Source organism: Melospiza georgiana, chromosome 5 (assembly GCF_028018845.1).
Source record: "Melospiza georgiana isolate bMelGeo1 chromosome 5, bMelGeo1.pri, whole genome shotgun sequence".
In the NCBI taxonomy this organism is placed as follows: domain Eukaryota; kingdom Metazoa; phylum Chordata; class Aves; order Passeriformes; family Passerellidae; genus Melospiza; species Melospiza georgiana.
Genome location: NC_080434.1, coordinates 30,650,438 through 30,669,905, shown reverse-complemented (window position 1 = coordinate 30,669,905; position 19,468 = coordinate 30,650,438). Strand labels below are relative to the sequence as shown.

At 37.6% G+C, this 19,468-nt stretch overlaps 1 protein-coding gene across 2 annotated transcripts in view; it reads left to right on the top strand.

Moving 5' to 3' along the window:
- LRBA (LPS responsive beige-like anchor protein) overlaps positions 1 to 19,468 on the top strand; it is a 368,385-nt gene that overhangs the window by 65,741 nt on the left and 283,176 nt on the right. The window contains exons 22-30 of one of the 2 annotated variants that reach the window (XM_058024237.1): positions 5,567 to 6,592; positions 7,039 to 7,128; positions 7,395 to 7,570; positions 8,738 to 8,891; positions 9,300 to 9,480; positions 10,733 to 10,860; positions 11,166 to 11,273; positions 13,676 to 13,847; positions 13,983 to 14,421. In XM_058024237.1, the coding sequence (XP_057880220.1) occupies positions 5,567 to 6,592; positions 7,039 to 7,128; positions 7,395 to 7,570; positions 8,738 to 8,891; positions 9,300 to 9,480; positions 10,733 to 10,860; positions 11,166 to 11,273; positions 13,676 to 13,847; positions 13,983 to 14,421 (2,474 nt within the window). The remainder of the gene's footprint in view (positions 1 to 5,566; positions 6,593 to 7,038; positions 7,129 to 7,394; positions 7,571 to 8,737; positions 8,892 to 9,299; positions 9,481 to 10,732; positions 10,861 to 11,165; positions 11,274 to 13,675; positions 13,848 to 13,982; positions 14,422 to 19,468) is intronic. The other variant, XM_058024236.1, reaches the window with a different exon arrangement.

The following is a 19,468-nucleotide window of genomic DNA, read 5'->3' as shown; positions in this document are numbered from 1 at the left end:
ATGGAGAGCAGAAGGAGCTTGGAGATAGTAATGTGCAACCTTCTTTAGAGCTGTGCACCCCCAGCACAAATGTCTTGTGATGATGCAGTCCCTCACCTTTATGAGGTGTTTCCTTTTTACAGCTTCTTCTCTAGCAGATGTGTGGGAAGGCTTCTCTAACCAATAGCTGGAGGGAGAAGAATGTATTTTCATTGTTCAGCAGGCAGAGATGTGTGCCAGTGATGGGCTCTTACACATGCAGTGTGTATGTTAATGGGGAGCTCCTCCATCTCATTATTCCCTTGGCTTGAGGGAGTGCAATGTCATGAATAAAGCTGCAGGATGCTAACATTTGACTAATCCAAACTGAAAGAAATGGGGATAGAATAGAAGGGAGCAAGGTAAACTGAGAATTTATAAAGCTGCAGAGAAGCCTTAAAAGAAGAGTGTAATAGAGATTTGCTTCTAAGTGCCAGAGCTCTCAAAACAAAGAATTATGGAAACATTAGCAACAGAGAGATCTGGTGTATGAAGAGGCCAGTAGCTCTGAAATAGTCTTCCTAAGTAAAGAAGTTTGAGGAGAGAGAGGATTCTTATCTCTATGACTTGGTATAAAAAAAGCATGGAAGATGGGACATGTGTCTGCAGCCTCAAGAATTGTAAGTGGCTTTCTTTGCTATTGCTGCAGTGTGAAGCAATCCTCCTCCATAATTGCAGCTACCTCTGCTCACATTGTGCGGCCTCAGTTAGATCTCCTGGCCATTCTTTGAAATTATGGATGTGGAATCTTTGCTTTAGGGCTGGAACAATATATGGAGATAGTGGAAAAGGATGGCAGAAGTGAGCAGTGCATAAAACCTGTCGCTGGGCGTTGCAACAATGGGGTGATAAATGCTGAATTGAGTTACAGAATATTTTTGTTAATAGCTAAATATCAAATATGTACAGATAGGGTTTGACAGTCCCCTGAACTGTGGCAGGGATTGACATAGTGAGAAAATACATATCTTGTATGATAGTGTGTGCTTGTGTCTTGCAATTTAAACTCATTAAAAGTGATAATTTCCTTAGTGAAAATGAGCTAATACATGTTCAATATGCGGTTTGAGTTTGTTGTTGTATGATGATGTAACAGTAAGCTGTACCTTGACTTGAGGTAAAATGCTGTAACATGCATAAAATTCTCCCTCAGAAAAGCAGACTTTTATGAATTATATTTACTAGTACTTGCTTTCTAATTCTAGAAATTATTTTTTTTCTCAAGATGAGTAAAAAAAAAGGCAGAACTCTTGCTACTTAGGTGAAAATGCAAGGAACAGGAACAGCAGACCATCTTGGAGCAATGGTTTCCCTGCACCTTGTACATCATTGAAGGTGTTTCTGGTGGAAGTTTAGACTCCTCCTTTAGAAACCTCTTACCCTGCAAAGTATTTTTGAACTTGCTTTGCTTAGCTTCCATCTGTGAACCACTCAGAAATAGCCCAGAGATTCCTTAAGTCAGTGGGTTACAGACTGTAACTCAGTGTGTGGTGCACACAGTACCTTTGTATCTTTTCCTCTGCTGAGTTGGAAATTAGTTTTGATATCTGTGATAGTAGTGTCTCCTGCCTAAACAGGCCTGTTTGTGCTTGGAGATTGGATTACACTTATGAAACAGTTAGTGTTAGTAGAGGAGAAGTGGAAAAAGCAGGTCAATAAAATCCTATTTAAGATTCAAAAAGTTGTGATGCTTTTTGGAATTATGAAGAGTTTATTAATTTATTATGAAGAGTTTATTTAAACCAGCACAGGAGCTGATTTGCACTGAGCAGACTCTATGAGGAATTGTCTGACCTGTCTGGCAAGATATTCCTTTCCTCTCTCTACTCTATGAAATTGCCCACCTGAAAATGGAAAGAAAAGGCAAAAAATCTGAACGTATAGTTACAATATTTTCTCAAAGTTCTTTAATGCAAATGTCAATCATCTTACCCTTTCTCATTGCTGTATGCTAATTTTTCTCCTTGGCAATTAGTAAATGTTGGATGTCAAATTAAGCTAAAATTAACGGCTAAGGCAAATGCTGCAGTTATTAGCTTACAAGTGTCTTCAGCTGGTGGTGCGTAGAGATGCATTCCAAGCATTGCAGACAGCTATGGATTAACCATCAAATGATGGGGAAGATTAATGATTGGCCTTTTAGCTCACTAATTTAGAACAATTTCTGGTAATTAATTTTGTATTATCAGCTTTACAGTTGCAAATGCCTTAAGGAAAATAAAAAATTGCTTATGTACATTCAAGGTTCTTCAAGGTAGCAGTTGTCTTGTAAATTGTTGCGTGCTTGCAGATCCTTGTGTTTAATACCTTTATGTACTCTGTGCACTTGCTTTTAGTAATCATAATTTCTTAATTTTTTGTTTTTGTTGGTACTGATTTTGTTAACCTTAAGTGTTTTGTTTTGTATGTATAGTTTGGCTTTGTGTACTTGTGTCCTTCATAAATGCCACATCATGCAATAGAAGTTGTGGGGCAAGAATTGTCTAGTGCCTCTGTTGTAGTACCACAATTTCCTGGCTTCCTGTCAAACCGAATTACAGATTGATACATTGATAAGAAGTGTTTATACAACCTTGTTGAAAAGTTGGATTTTACAAAGCAGAATTTCTGAAATTAGTATCCTTTTGTTATATAAGAAACCGCCAGACGCAAAATGGATGTTAGTAAAATACTGTTTCATGTGGTCTCTCTAATTCTGTGCCTTTGTATTTTGAGTTTTATTTAAAGGACAGTATTTAATACATTGTAACATGAATTCTTGTTGATGGTTATGGTCAAACTAGAAATTGCTATCCTCTTTGAGTGGATTTTGGATTTTTTTTAGGAGTGATGTTTTCCTTTAGTTCCCTACTGCCTAATTTTCTTCACCAGTGTTTCTCTCCTTAGAGTTTCTTGCATTGTTCTGAAATCAGTGTAGGTTCTTATCAGATTTTGCTTGGATTTATTTGCTCATAAGTTTACATTACCCATCTGTGAAGACAAATTGTCATTATTGACCTTCTTGCTGGTCTTTGTTTCTATTTGTTTTTGTTAGCAATTAAAAATCCTGCAGTGCACAGTTTCATTTTCAGTATTGCTCTGTATTGTCTTCCAAAGCATTGTTCCAGATTTCAGATGAAATTAGTTGTGAAATGGTATTGCATCCCTTTACCATACATTGTGTTTGTGATGTTGACCATACCATATTCCCTATACCCTAAATTCCAACGTGGTTGGAAATGTGGAGGTCAGAGACAGCCGTGGCTGCAGTGACCATGAGTTGGTGGAGTTCAGGATTCTGAGGGGAGGGAGAAGAGTAAAAAGCAAGCTTACAATCCTGACTCATGGAGAACAGATTTTGACTTATTTTCAAGCAAAGTTGATTTAAGGCTGTGAACCAGGTGATCAGTTTGGCTGCTAAGGAAAAATTGGAAGCTGCAATGGGTTGTTGTTAAGAGGATAGGGCTTGGTAGCACACTAGAAGAAAAGCATTGTAGTGAAAGAGTAGGTCCCAGGTTGTACCAACTGAGATACAGCTGACTGCCCATTTCTCCAAAAGTAGTTGGCAGCCCTACAGACTGTGTTCATAGGAAGCTACAAACTTTGTAGCTTTTACTCCTACATATGAGTTTAATGAGATTTACCCTGGAATGATGCATGAAAATATGGATGTTCACACTGTTAAATATTGTGGGGCAGTGTGCTTTCTGGCAAGTACATGTAAGTTTTGCTGAAATCAAGCAATGTCATTTTCATTTGTTAAACGTCTCTTTAGTGCTTGCTGGGACAAAGCTTTTTAGTAGTTTTGGAAATGCAGGAAGCAACAGGGAGAGAGAGAAGAGGTAAAGTTAACTGGAGATAAGTTCAAGTTGTTAAGTAAGATTCCTTCTTCAGAAAAGCAGTGATTAGACCTGAAGTAGCAGATTTGCCTAATCATATTTTGGAAAATAAGTAAAAAGTGCAAGGGACAGCTTATTAGCATGATCTATTTTGTGTTGCCTTCAACATTCTGATTGTGGTACAATTCAGAAAGTATTTCCAAAGTAATAATGCCCCCCACATGCTCTTTTTAGCAAAATCCTAGAATTAAATAATTTATGGATCCATTTTGATTGGATGAACTTTCAATCAGTTGTAATCATTCACACTTTTTTTTATACATAACTGAATGAATGAAAACTATGTGCAGACTCTTTTTTGTTTTCTTTTTTTAAACAAGCAGAGTGAGATATCCCACTTCTGTTTCTAGACACTAAAATTTCAATTAAGTCAACTTGAATGAATAATATGGTTCAGGTCATGTTAAAATAGTGCATTGCTCCTGCCGTACTTGAATATACTTGATTGATGGAGTAAATAGTTAAAAAGCTAAACACTGACATCAGAACCTGCCAAAAATAATTTTTGTCTTTGCTCTGTCTTTGCTTATCTCTGATTTGTTAGCTGAAATTTCTAGTCTATTTTTAATCTAAAAAATTATTTTTTCACTCTTCTGTGTTGCCTTAAGGGAAGATATTCCCACTGAATAATCATATCTTTGAATACTATGTACACAGAATTTTTAGATGAGATTCAAATGAATGAGCTGAGTATGTAAGAGAATAGAAAAATGTGTGTTTGTATATTTAGAGGAATGCACTGCTCTACTTTGCTTATGGAAAATGTTTATGATACAGAAAATGATTTAAAGGAAACAACCCTCAGGTGGAGCTTATGTTGGGAAAATTTTGAGAACTGAGCTTAAAGATAAATAAACACTTGTGTTATGGAATATAAATCTAAGTCTAAATGAAAAGGTATGGATAAACTTAATTGAATAACAGTGTAATAAAAACTTAAGTTAGGCTAGTGGTATTTTATTTTTAAAAACACAGCTATTTATTTGGGCAAATGAGTTTTATTAGTGTGTATATAAAGAATTTTTCTATCTGGATTTTTTTTAAAAATACATAGAAACAACAATTATATTTTCAGCTAAGGAGTAGAGAAATCTTCACTTGAATCCACTTGTGTAGCTTTTCTCAGGCTGAGATAGGGTGAATAGCACTCACCAAAGGAAATGTCCTCTGGGGAATTTTAGATATTATTTGGGGATCCACAGGATTCTGGCTTTGTTAGGTGCTCTGACTTTGTGACATTGTACTTTTTAGTGTAAAATTTTCAAAAGTTTATGTATCTTTGTGGATTTTGGAACATACTAAAGGTGCTAAAAGGATATGAAAGCTCTGCTACTTGTCACAGCCTCCCCCTTCACAAAAATATTGATGTTTTCAAATCTAGTAAATTCTGTGGATCTTATGCTTAGGATATCCTTTGGATCAGGCTAGTTAGGGCTTTTTTGACATTGACTTTACTTTTCTTTCTTCCTTTTAGCCATGAAAAACAGGTACATGTAATAAAACCTTGCTGTCAGTTCAAGTGAAAGCTAATGTGCAGATTTTCTTAATGAAAAGGACAGAATCCAATATAAATTTGTGATTTAAGCATTGATTTTGGTTTTCTGTTTTTTTCCCAAGAAAACAGTCATTACTATGTAGTTTTTAATGTCCTTTGAACTCTGTTTTTTTAGGTAACTTTTGAAATGCACAAAGAGAGTCTTTCTCAAATGTACAAGGAGTACCAAGAGAAAGGAGGTGAAGGGAGTGGAGTACATTCTTCAACTCCAATTAGAACAATCTCTGGGATTAACAAAGAAGCTGAAACCAAGGGAAAGCAGCAGTCTTTGGAGTTAAAAGAAAATGCTGCTGCTCCTTCCTGCATTACTGATGGTGATACAGAGCGCAGAACTGAAAAAAAAGAGAAAGAAAACTCATCAGATGGTGGCCAACAAACTCATTCAGTGTCTAATCATAAGGAGGAATTAGAGGGCGAGGATGTGGGTACTACAGAGGATTTAAAAGCGGTGCCTTGTGTGGAATTTTCTCCAGAACCAGAACCAGAAAAGCCCAATGTCTCAGAAATCAGTACTGGAATAGCTGAAGCAATTGAGGATTCTAGCAAAGCTGATGAGCTTGTGGAAGAAACAGTTGCTGTCACTGCTGCTTCTTTAGCCATGCAAACTCCTGTGGAAGGAGGAATTCCCACAAGTCTAGAAGGACTGGAAAAATCAGCAGTAGAGGTGGAAGATGAAGATGACTTTGTTGATTTGAAAGATGAAAGTAGTTTGCCTTTGCCTTCAGAAGAGCTTGCAGAAAGGAACAAGGAATGTGGCTCTAATGCAAGCCAAGTGACAAAGCAGGAAGAAACAACAGAGAAGCAGCCTGAAACTGGACTTTTAAAATCTGAGGGTACTGAAGGTGTGGATGAGAAGAAACAAGAACTGACTTTGCCAGAGACAGTGAGTTCTGCAGTTCCAGAAGTAGTAACTCAGCCGGATTCAGCAGGAAAAAAGAAGCTGAAGGAAGGAAGCATAGTTACCAGTGAAACCAAAACAACTGTGGAAAACACAAATGCACCCGTGGCGGAGGCCTCTGGAGCCCCTGACAAAAGAATTGCCAAGCTTGATGTTTCCAGTGTTGCATCAGATACAGAAAGACTGGAGTTGAAAGCTAACACACATCTAGAAGCACCTCTGCCTGCCAGATCCATGCCTGAGGTAAATTCTACCTGTCCTTCATCTGTCTAGCTTAAAAATAAAAGGAAGGTTTTTTAAACGATTTTTTTAAGAAAGCATACCTAACCATTCTGGGGATTATAATGTGTGTGATTTTTGTGAGTTATCTGTAAAATTTTTAACCCTGGGTTAAAATAGCCATTATTCTTATAATTTGTGTGCTGAGAATTCTCCAAGATTTTTGTACATCCATGTATGAATGCTGATATAAACTGAGTGTTTGGCTAGATGAACACTTGATCTCAGCTGTTTTAAACTATAGGAATTGGTAGCTTTGTCACTACATCATGTCATCCTACCATTTTGTACAAATATAAATTGAGACTGGGCTTCTGTTGTGTGCTGCAGTGCTCCAGGTCTAGTCTTTAGTTTCTAATCCAGCTTTTAATGGTTGAATGATCATGTCTCTGAGTACTTCCCTTCTGCAGAGATACTTCCTAATGGATGCTCTTCAATCTGCACCATTCTTCCTTAAAGGAGGAAAGCCACTGTCTACAACAACATATTCTCCCCCCCTGGTAAGGTTGGGTGGCTGCTTGTGAATAGCTAGACTGGCAGGTGTGGTAGTACAGCTGTACCCTAGTTTGTAGTTTTGGTATATCCATTAAATAGCATCTGTGTAATAGTTTTAGCTTTATTTGGAACCATGTACACAGTCTGGACTTGTTGGATATCCAGAATCTCAAGTCTATTAGATGCATTTCAGTTTGTGCCGTGGGAGCTAATAACCAGAGTGTGGGTTTTGTGCTTTGTTTTCGTTTTTGTCTGCAAATGGTGCATTCAGCCCTCGAGGCAGCAGGTTTCCTCAGGACAGGAGCTGGCTGCTCCATCGGACGGGCAGAGGAGGGACACGAGGTCAGCTGTGTTCCGTATTCCCGAGTTCAAGTGGTCCCTGATGCACCAGCGCCTGCTCACAGACCTGCTCTTCTCCATAGAAACAGATATCCAGATGTGGAGAAGGTACATCCTGGGCTTTATGTGGAATGATCCACACTGGGTTCATTGACTTAGACTCATGGACATCTGGTGTTTTACTCATTATTCAATAGCCTGACTTATTTTGTTACCTACACTAAATTATTCTCAGATTTTTTTTTAAGACTCTTTACAGACATAACTGTATATTGGTTCAGGACCAACACACAGGTTTGGACTGAAATCCTGGCTACATATAAGTCAGTGGCAGTCTTGCTGTTGATTTTTATTCAGCTAAGATTTTAATTTTCCTAATGTATTTAAGGGCCTGTGTCTTCTTATCTAAATGTGGATAAGAAAGATAATATATCCAAAATAGTATGTCTTGCTTCTGCATTCACACATACTGCTGCTTTGATAGGGTTCTGTGAACCCAAAGATGTTAATTTGAAGATTAACTTCTAACAGGGATCTGGAACGCAATAATGAAGATCTTTGAAAGCAACAGTAATTCTGCTATGTAATTTTAAGGTTTAATAACTGAAATAAGAGGGGAGGGTCCATTGTTAGCTTGTAGTCATGAGTGTAAAATTAAAATTGAACCATACTGGTGTTCTGACCTGATAAAAAGGAATGCCAGTATGAAGAAATAGTGTAGGTAAGCGATTAGAACAATTTAAACTGAAGTGAATTTGAATCTGACTATAATTTTTAGGATATGTTTAAGTTAACCTATCTGGTAATCATCAGATATAGCTAAAATATATTTCTATTTTTGCCTCTGTTTTGGAGAGTTTTTGCTTAAGTTTTTGTACTTTGTTGATTTTTAATTTCTCTGAGAAATCCTTAGAATTTTCTTTAGCTTTCCAAAGATTTAAGTTCAAATCTAGTTCTCTGTTCCAGGAGACTTTATTCTGTTTCCTTGCTAGCAAGCAGTCATAGACCAGCCTATAATGTATCTTTATACAAATGAGGATTAGCAATCATATTGGTGGTTTTAGCAACCTGTCATATTGAGCAGTTTATGAACAGAAAACAAATCTTGTTTTAGGTTTAGATTGTGATGCACCAGTTGACCCTTAAGTCATGAGTTATTTGATTCCCCACTGCTAAGTGTTTGGTTTTAGTTTTGTAAAAACAGGAGTTTTTAAAAATACCCCAAAAATAAGGCTCTATTCTGAATGTATTTTTTTTTTTTTAATTTTGGGACAGCCATTCTACAAAAACTGTGATGGACTTTGTGAATAGCAGTGACAATGTGGTGTTTGTGCACAACACGATCCACCTCATCTCTCAAGTGATGGACAACATGATCATGGCCTGTGGTGGTATCTTGCCATTGCTTTCTGCTGCCACATCTGCTACTGTAAGAAATTCCATTTTTATTTGAAAATTCCTCACTTGTGGGAGGATGCCTTTTTTTATGGAGTGCATTAATTGTTATATCTGTCCTTTTGGGAAGTGGAAGTGCAGGTGGGGTGTTTCCACAGGCATCCCTTTCCTCCCTTTGCTGCCTCCACACTTTTCCTTAAGATAAATTAGGTGCTTTCCTTCTTTGCCTGAAGACATTAAAAATTTTCCTGCCTTTGTTGCCCCACAGTGGTCTGGAATGGGGTTAAATCCCAATAATAATGATTGTTCCTAGAATATGAATGATTATTACTTTTGAATGTGACTGATAGTGGACTTCCAGCACACATTTTTCTTCATTTAGCGTGTAGGAATATTATCTTTGTGAAGAAGTAAATGTTGCTTTCAATTTTTCTCTGTGTAGCATGAATTGGAGAATATTGAGCCAACTCAAGGACTTTCAGTAGAAGCATCTTTAACATTTCTCCAGAGATTAATCAACCTTGTGGATGTGCTAATTTTTGCAAGCTCTCTTGGTTTCACTGAAATTGAGTCTGAGAAAAATATGTCATCTGGAGGAATTCTGCGACAATGTCTTCGTCTGGGTAAGCAAATAAAGCCACTTAATGAGCATAGGACCTTGCAGTTACTAAACAGTTAGCAGCTGTGAGCTTTATTTTTGCTCCTGTCCATTGTTTTGTTAAATCAAGATTAAACATAATCAAGCATTAAGATCTTCTACAGTTTTACTGTATTCTGCAATGCATATATACATATTCCTCTCTAAAAGTGTAAGTAATATAAATTGTTTGGTAGTTTGTTTTCATTTTATCCATGAGGATATTTCTTTTGCCAAAGTTCCCCAAATAATCAAGGCTGAGCAAATAGCAGCCTTAAGAACAGTAATCTTGTACTATATAAGAAAACGAAACTTTGCAATACTTAGATAAGAGGTTGAACACTTAAAGGTCAGTATATGAAGGTATGGTGAAAACTAGAAGTGTAAATTTCCGAAGGATTCAAATTGGGCAATAATTTTATCCGATTATTTACATTATGCTTCCTTCAAATTGGATTGAAAGAAAATGATCAGTTACCTAAGAAAGTAACAAATCTTCTGAAAATGAGAACATATAAGATCATAGCAGGGTCCAGGTAGTTCATACAGGAGTAGAGAATTCATGCTTAGCTGCATGCCATAAGACTTTTTATAATGAAAGGTTTGATTTGCATGAGTGCCAGAGCAGCTCAGAACCTCAGCAGTAACTAGCCTTCCTCTCCCTTTCTAGGCAATTAAAACTTTGTGCAGGTAGAGCAAGATTTATGGGATGCAAACAGGTATAGAGGTGGGGTAGTTCTTTTTTCATTTGAAAATAAATATTAGAAGATGAAACAGGGCAAAAATGTGCAGCTAAAAAACCCCAGCAGTTGTGTAACTTCAGAACATTTAGTCCAAGAGTAACAGAGTATTGTGAAGCCAGCGTTGCCATTTGTTTTGCTCGTCTATCACTTGTCTTCTCCCTTGCAAATTTGTGAAATTTAGCTGTCTTCACCCTACCCACCCTGTAGTTGTATGCATGGTAAAATTGCAGTGAGGGATACTCATTTTACTCAAGTATCCATTAGATACAGCCTATATGTTCTATTAGTTTAGCATTCATTATTAGTTATAAATTATTAAAGAATTTTGAGCATTGGTTTGCAACTGTCTAAAACTTACAGAAGCAAAGTATTTTACTGATGTGCATCAACTTTTTAGTTTTAAGTGGTAAACAGAATTGTGTTATACATTTTGTAAGGGTCTATAGAACTGTACTGTTTCTCAGAATAATTCTTAATGTTTCTTTTCCCTTCAAGTATGTGCAGTAGCAGTAAGAAATTGCTTGGAGTGTCAGCAGCATGCACAGATGAAGCCTGTTGGAGAAACTGGGAGGAACCAAAAAGCAGTGCAAGGCTTTATAGGATCAGTAAAGTCTGCAGCAAAGGCAAGTTTAAGACCACATGCAGAAACACAGAAGTCAATAATGTCTGTACAGAGGGATAAGTTTTTAAATTTGTACCTGTGCCACTGATATTTTAACAGACCTGAAGTAGGGTGGTACACATGCTGGAAATTAAATCTGTCACAACAAATGACCGGATTTTTTCTCCTTTAAAGATTAAATGCATATCTGATCTTTCTGCTCTAGTTATGACAGTATGATGCACAGTGAGTGATTATAACGCTTCATGATTCTTGGTAGAATGCTTTTAAACACAGGATCTTAAACAAATTTTTTTTTTTTAATAGAGTCCAGTGGACATTGTGACTGGTGGCATTTCTCCCATACGGGACCATGACAGACTTCTGCAGGATATGGATATTAATCGCCTCCGAGCAGTGGTGTTCAGAGATATAGTAAGTCAATAATGTCCTCTTCTTTGTAGCTGCATTTCTGCTTGTCTCTGTTTGCTAAATGCTTCCTCTCTGTTACAGAGTTTGGCTAAATTGGATGTACAAAAAGGGAATACTGCTCACAGTAATTAGGAACTTGCAATTCTCTGCAGCTGTTGTAGTGTTTGGGATTGGGAGGAGGGAGAGGTGATACCCAACTGTCTCCTCATCTGGCTCTTTGTTTTTCCTAAGAATTGATTTTGTGGAATTCTGCCAGTTGTATATTAATTATGTTGTGTTTAGTACAAATATGTTCATAGACAGGGTATTTATGTATCATTTATGTATTTATGTACGTTTTGAAGAAGTCACATTCTTCAAGCTAATTAGAAATTAGAGGTCATTTCTAATTCCTGTACTTCCTCTCAGAGGAACCAATTTGTGTGCCTGTGCTGTAAGCATGCATATGTTTTTTAGTCTTGAATTGACTAAAAATATCTTTGCCCTGTGTCAGCAACTTTAGAGCTGATATTGAGGAAATTGAGATTGATTGCTTAAAAAAACCACCTCTGTAAGCAAATACAGCAGCTATAATGGCTGTGAGTCATTGGTGACCACAAGCCTGGACACCACAACTTAGTTTACAATAATTGGACTGTTTAGCAAGTGTAATGATTTATACAGTGACTTTTTTTTTCTGTCCAGAAAAGTGAAGGATTTTGAGTTTTATCTTTACAGTAATTATTGATTGAAGCAAGCTTTTTTCAGCCCCTATGTCAGTATCAGTGTACAAGAGACTAACAGGAAATGATTCTTCCATACTGGGAGCAATTAAAGTACTCCTAAGGATTCCTTCAAACACATTTTGTGAACCTTTTTCTTTAAAACAATCAAAACAATACCCACCCACAAACTCTGCTTTTTTTTGCATATCTAATCCATGAGGCTCTCTGTTTTTCAATAAGTAATAAAATGGTGCAATAGCTCTGCTTTTTGGCTAGGATGTTGAGCTACGTGGGAAAAGTAGACTTGGAAAGATCTGGTTGGGAATAGTTTTTGTCTGAGCTGTTTACATGTGCATCTAAATGTTTTATTTGCATGCAGTTTTTTACATTGTATTCAGCACTTACAACCAGGAGTAGCATAATTTGAATGTACAAATTCTACAGCAGGAACTCTGATGGAATCCACTTACCCACCAGTAGCAGTACTTAGAGCTTTATTTCAAGCAGTTCTTCAAACATAGCAGAAAAAGTAAGGAAGGGTCAGTTCTAATTCACTGGATCACCACTTTATTAAGTACAGTTAGAATCTGTCTTAATACTCATCTTGCAAGAAAATTCTTTACAATCCTTACCATTGTAGGTGGCTTTCCTCAATCTCACACTGTGATTATTCTGTAAAAGTTAAGATTTTGGGTCAGGCCAAGGGGAAGACCCTTGTTTTTTTAGTGCCACAGATAGGATCCACCTATGTTACCTGTTCTTAATAAAAAGTTTCTCATAAATATCTCCCAGAATAACTTACTAAAGAGTTCTTCAAGGGATAAGGAGCTTTGATGGGCACTACAATCATGATAGAATGAACTTTATAGTGTAACTTAATTTCTTGAACTGCTCAGAGGACAAAATTAAATGTTACCTGAACCCTGATGTGAATGAGGGGTAAAAAACTCCAAACACTCATTTTTTAGTAAGTGAGAATCCAAATACTCCTTTCTCTTGTGACCCAAAAGTGTATGAAGCTTTTTTCCTTTGGTAGCCAAAAGGGACAAGCTTAGACTAAATCTTCATTTCCAGGTTTCCCTCTCTTTCACTAGGAGTGACTGAGTACTCTGGGGAGGAACCTGGCATAGGTCATATTAAGATTTGTTTTCAAGGTTTTTCCTAAAATCTCTTCATAAAGTTCCAGCTGTAATGCAAATGCAAGTTGCTCAATTCTTGTTTAAATTATACGTAGTAGATTACATCCATCTGGACTGTCTGATAATGAAATAAAACCTTGATGCTTGTTCTGGAATTTGCTCCTTTTCCTTCATTAATAGGTTCCAGTTATGTAGAGCATGATTGTCTTGCAAATGCTGTTAATATCTTGGCATTTTTGAGGAAATATAACAGAAGAAACGCCCGTGAATAAAGGGGACCCTACACCCTACACTAATTTGAAACATGAAATCAAAACACACAACCTTAGCCAAAGTTGTCAAATAAATGAAAAACGAAAGGATTGGTGCCACTTGTATTCAAGTGCTGTGTTCCTTAGCTTTATAGGTGAGACAAACTGTGACTAGAGAATATTGTTCTTCCATTGCTGACATATCAGCTTCCTCTTGGTATGTTTATGGTAGTGCTGGGCATACTTCATGAAAAAATAAACATGCTGCTGAAATTGTAATGGAAAAATCTGTGTGTGTCTGTTTTTTACAGGAGGATAGTAAACAGGCTCAGTTTTTGGCTTTGGCTGTTGTATATTTTATTTCTGTGCTCATGGTTTCGAAATACAGAGATATACTGGAACCCCAGAATGAAAGACGACCACCAAACCAAAGCCAGTCACTCAAGGAATCAGAAAATGAAAATAATCAAACTCCTGCTGCAGGTGAACTGTTAATTACTTTGCCAAAATAAATAACTTGGCTTAAAATGCTTTAGAAATCTTTAGGACCAATGTTGTGAATGCTTCTCCGTTAATAGTGACCTTAAAATGTGTTTTCTCTTCTTTTGGTATGAACAGTTGTGGAAAAGCCATCTGCTGCTCTTGGTGCTTCAGCCTCTACTGAAGATTCAGAAAATACAGCATCTATGCAAAGAAGGGATTCTGGTCTTGGGGAGGAAGCAGCTGCAGCACAAACAAACAGTTTGAGTGGTGCTGCTGAAGCAGGACCTCTGGGTGTTAGTGCAGGCCCAGATGCAGTCAGTGAAGTCCTGTGCACCCTCTCATTAGAGGTCAATAAATCTCAGGAGGGCGGAAGTGAGACAGGAATTGAAGAGAGTAAATCTGTGGCTTCCGTGCCAGCTGCAAAAAATGTCAATGTGAAGGATATCTTGAGAAGCCTGGTGAGCACGCCAGCTGATGGCACTGCAGTGGATGCTGCTCTTCTGCCGCCAACCTTCCTTGGAGTTCTTGGTGATGGAGCTGCTGAGCAGCCTGTGCAGTTCCATTCCTTTGACAGGTAATGTAACATCTGAAATAGTTAAAAGTCTGATTTTACTAAAGGTATTTGTAAAGAACAGGTAAACCAACACTTCACCAGAACTACTAAGTGTAGCAGTAGCAGATGAGGACTGCTGTGCTTATTTAGTTGGCTTTAAAGAACTAAAGAAACAAAACAGACATTAAATAGTTTAAGATTATGATACGTAGATCAGCAGGTGTATTCATCACAATGATGTATCTAGTCTCTGTTATTGTGGGCCTGCAAAAGAATACTGGCTTGCTAGTAGTTACAAATGGTTCAAAACCAATGGAGTAATCATCTAGGTGTCCTTCTACCTAGAGAATATTCCCATATTCATTTAGGAAAACAGATGTGTGTTTTGCCTTCTGCTGCTAAAGGTGTAGCTACTTTAACTCTTTCATTATTGGTTGGGTAGCTATTATCCCTAAACTGCTAGATTTGCTTTGTTGTAACAGCTTTTTGTTTCATTGTAATAAATTTCTATATTTCTTAGTACACAAATGCTGTAGTGGATTCAAAAAGGAGAATCCCTGCTTTTTTTCCTTTTAGAATGAAGTCACTCTTTCCTGCTAATAATTTTGGTGTTCCTTGTGTCTGAGTCTGATTAGCCTTTATCTTTTCCCAAGCATAGTAAACCAAACTATCTTTTACTAGACTTAGTGCCTTTTACCTTTTCAGGATTCCCAACAACTGCAAAGAAAACAAAAAAAGAAAATTAGGAATCCTGTAACACTTGCATTCCTGCATCAAGGAAAGCCTTGGTTATTTCCAGGAATCCTGCAGTCAGTTTGGTGCAAGGGGATCCCTTGTTACCATACCAGTATCTGATCCTCTGCTGATTCCTGAGCTTCCTCTGGCTCTGATGTGTGTGCAGTCTGTGTCTGCCTTGTTCACAATCCCAGCTGCCCCATGAGAGGGTGTCACTGCCTGTCTGCTCCACTCACACTGGCTGCCCTATCACTGTGGGGGAAGAGACACTGCTGTCTGGCCAGATGAGACACAGATGGGGTGTGCCAGCATTTGGGCTCTTGTCTCAGAGTAAATGCTGTGTTCTCCCTGTGATGCTGAACAGGAGGACTTCTGGGAGCAGGAGGAGGATGGAGGCAGAGTGGGACATTGATAGAAGGGGGACCCTGAGTTAGAACTTGCCGCACCTCTCTCCCCACTGCTGCCCAAGTTCTTTTAGCACTTCCTCTTCAAGGCCTCTTGTTGCTCTTTGCTACAAGTGGGCAGTTGATAACAAAATGTTTTAGTCTGTGATAATGCTTTTTTCTTTTGAAAATCCTAGTATTAGTTGCTGTGTGGTTTCAGCCACCAAAATAACATTTGTTTGGAGAACTGGTACAGAAGTGACTATTGCATTTATGAATTATTTTTTAGCTGTTGTGGACACCAAAGGTTTATGGTGCTTGTGCTGATTTGAATTGGTGTACAGGAGGTTAACTACACAGGAAGTAATTGGGCACTTGCAGCCCTGATGGCTGACATAGGTAGGTTACACCTACAAAACCTTATCAGAGGGAGCTGTACAATTTAATTTGATAACATGTACACTAATGAAATACTGGACATTGATAGCAGCCTATCTATCACTTGCATTTCTGTGTTCTTCTTCCTTTATAGTTACAAAGTCACTCAAAAAATTACCAAAAACCTCAAGTTGTGGTGTTTTGTAAAGCAAGTTACTAAAAAGTTGAATTTCTTGCTGCTCTGCCTTTGTACTTCTCCACTGCCCAATGAACACTTCTGTTTCCACCTCCAAAGTGCCAGTCATTTGTAACAACTCTTAACATTCTTTCACTTAACCTTGATGCCAAATTACTGCCCTGCTACTCAAAACAAGGTGGTCTGATGAAGGAACACATGCAGGGGAATGAAGAGGGTGTGTGGGTTGAAGCAGTGGACAGCACTGTGCTTCTGAGCAGAAGAGAAGAGTTTTGTGGGGTTCGTGTAGCTGTCTGGGCTGCTCCACAGTGATAACTTGTGGGCATTACTTTCCAAAGATTTTTTGTTTAGTAGGTGGGGCTAAACACATGAGAAAAAAATCATGAAGTAGTATAAAATATTTTGTCAGCATGTTATTAGCTAAAGTTAAAAAGAGAAAATAACTGCGTGTGAAACATTAAAAGTTAAATGGAAAGGCAAGTTTCATGGCCACTTGAAGGTGACTTATGTAGTGAGACTACTTAAAATACAAGTTTATGCTCTGAAATGACACCTAGGTACCACAGCAGGAAGGAATTGTGCTAGGGATAAAAAAAACCACTTTTTATAAAAAACTGGGATGGAGTTGGAAATAATAGATGTCATCTCTGTGATAGGTAAAAATGCTAAGTTACGTTGTGAAATTTATTTTTTGGGAAAACAGACTTTGGGATGCTCTCTTCTTTTCTGTGTCTGGTTTACCTTTAATATATTGTTTGATGGCAAACAAAAATTCTGTGAATTTTTTTTTTCTTCTTTTTTTAAAGGCACTTTGTTAAAAGTTGTTCCCATGTAGCAGTTTACCAGTGGGATATCTCTGGGAATTTCAAAGCATCTCTCTGATCCTGCATTTATCTCAGGAATGCTGTGTCAGAAATCAAAACTCTCCTCATATCTTAAGGATTATCAACTTCCCAGCCATAGCTGGAGAGTATACAGTAACAGCTATGTGAGTGAAACCTTACTGAAAGGCTGCCAGGTTGCAAGCCTTTGGAAACAGCTAGGTGTATGTGTTCATTCCCATGCCAAAAATCCACCCCTTATCTTATGGGAAGATACAATCTTGTGATTAGTGGGTGCCAGGGGTTTATCATGATAAAGTTCAAGACTTGCATTGGCTTTTTCCCAAGATCCACAGGGACATGAATTAATGTTCCAATTTCAGTGTGTCCTAAACCAGCAGTTTTCTTATTTAGTAGTAATAGTGTAGGAAAAGAGGAAGGGACTAATGCAAGCAATTTCAAATAAAATGGAAATAAAAATAACCAAAGCTTGGGATAAAAAGAGAGATGACATTTCTCTTCAGTTAGTCTAATAAAACCCATAACCTATGACTTGCCATTTTTACTGTATGTTTTAAAATAAAACCTCAGTCTCTTCTGGCTTCTGCTGCTCTTTGTGGAAACATTCAATAACCATGTCATTATGGGAGGCTGATGCTGAGGGTTCAGAGGAATATGGGTTCTTAAATCATGATCTTGTACCATAGAGCTTAAATCTGCAGCTGTGCTGCAACTTGCAGGACAGATATGTTAATAACCCTGTTTTTCTTTTTGGAACATTGTCTGTAAGCTGCTTAGTTTGGCTTAGCCTGTGTTTACTCATTTGTCAGTCAGGGGTGTGCATATGCCTTTGTAGTAGTTGGTTGTGGTAATCTCAGTTAGATTTCATCCAAGTCCCTTTTTATATGGAATGGATACATCTTAGACTTCCTTGATTTGGGTCTTTAATGCAAAAAGAGTAAACTATTTTTAGACAAGATTAAATCTGCCAAGTGTTGGTGGAGACAGAATATGAGAATGGGGAATCTTTAGATAAAGGCACATGTGCTGTGATGGAAAGCTCAGCTCTTTCAGCACACCAGCAATTTGCATTCTGCAGGGACCAAAGAGGCAAACCATTTGAAGTCTTCTCCCTGCCAAGCTGATTTTAAAGTTCTCTTGCAAAATTGATTGTATTCTTTCTATCATATCTTCTCTTCCCCTCCCTGCATTCTCTGATCTCTCATGGTTTCGAGAGTCTCTTGTTCTTCCTTTCTCCTTGGATATTTCAAGGGAGACATAAGACAAATGGGTATTATCCACAGACAGCAGAGCCCATAGAAGGACACTGACATGGCAGGCTGCCTTCCTGGCTCACAAAATAGAGGTAAAAATAAGTCTCTGATCCTCTTTATTGGTCTTTTGCTCTTTGCACAGGAGTCTTGCAGTGGCCATCGTTTTGGTAGCCTGGAACAAGGCTTTTTTCTTTTGGTTTTGAATTAAAACCATTATCCTATGGTACAGACAAACTGTCACCTGCATTGCTTTTCAGTGCTAAAAAAACCAAAACAAACTAAGAATTAAATCTGTATAAATTCTTGTATGTCAAGTGGAATCAGATCTCTTGCAACTATTTTTAAATAACAGTGAGGTCATCAGTTTGGGCTGCCTCATGTTGTGTTAGGAATATTTGACTTGCACCCAAGGAAAATTTGTATACTTGAAATATATTTAAAATGAAATGGGGACTTGCCAACTTAATGCAAATAAATACTTGGGAAAATGCTAAGATTTTAGGAGCTGTAGGTATTTTCTATCTTTATATTGAAACAGAGGAGTCAGTGAACTGAAACCAGGGAAGGGTTCAATAAGTAAATCCTTATGGAATTTGGCAGAATAGATCATTATTGCGTAAGCCTTTGTCTGTGATGGAAGTCAGTGTTCAGCCCAGTGCTCTGTGCTCATTCAGCAGTGAATAATTGTCTGCAACACAAGACTTCTTACACTTCAGCATAATTGGGACTAATAACACACTGACCTTCTGGCTAAGATGTATTTATGGTGGCTGCTTCTCACTATGTCTGGCCTATGTTTATCAGTTCCCCTGCTGTAAATTCTTATTTTAAACCTTAAATATTTGATTTTAAATGAAAACAGGCAAAATCCAATATAGTCATGTAAATGAGGCAGCTTAGGTGTTGTTCTTACTGTGGTGCTTGAGGTCTCCTTGCAAGAGGAGTGTACTTCTAAAATTTTATTTATCCTGTAGCTGAAACTCAATATAATGGATGTTTTAATATACAAGTGTAACCCAGAAATAGAATTTAATTCATGTGAATGTTAAGGAGTGAAATGTATTGATAACTTTTTTTCCACGTGAAGCCTCTTTGCCCCTGTGTGAGGTTGCTTAATATGCGTATTCTGATAAAATTAATCATGATTACAGATGTTTTGTAAAATATATTATTTTTGTAGATCTGAGGAAATAGAATAGAAAGCAGCTTGTTGATGACTATTTTTCATATGTGTAGCAATTAACTTTTTCAGAAAACACTTATCAGTTTAGCAGCAGAAAA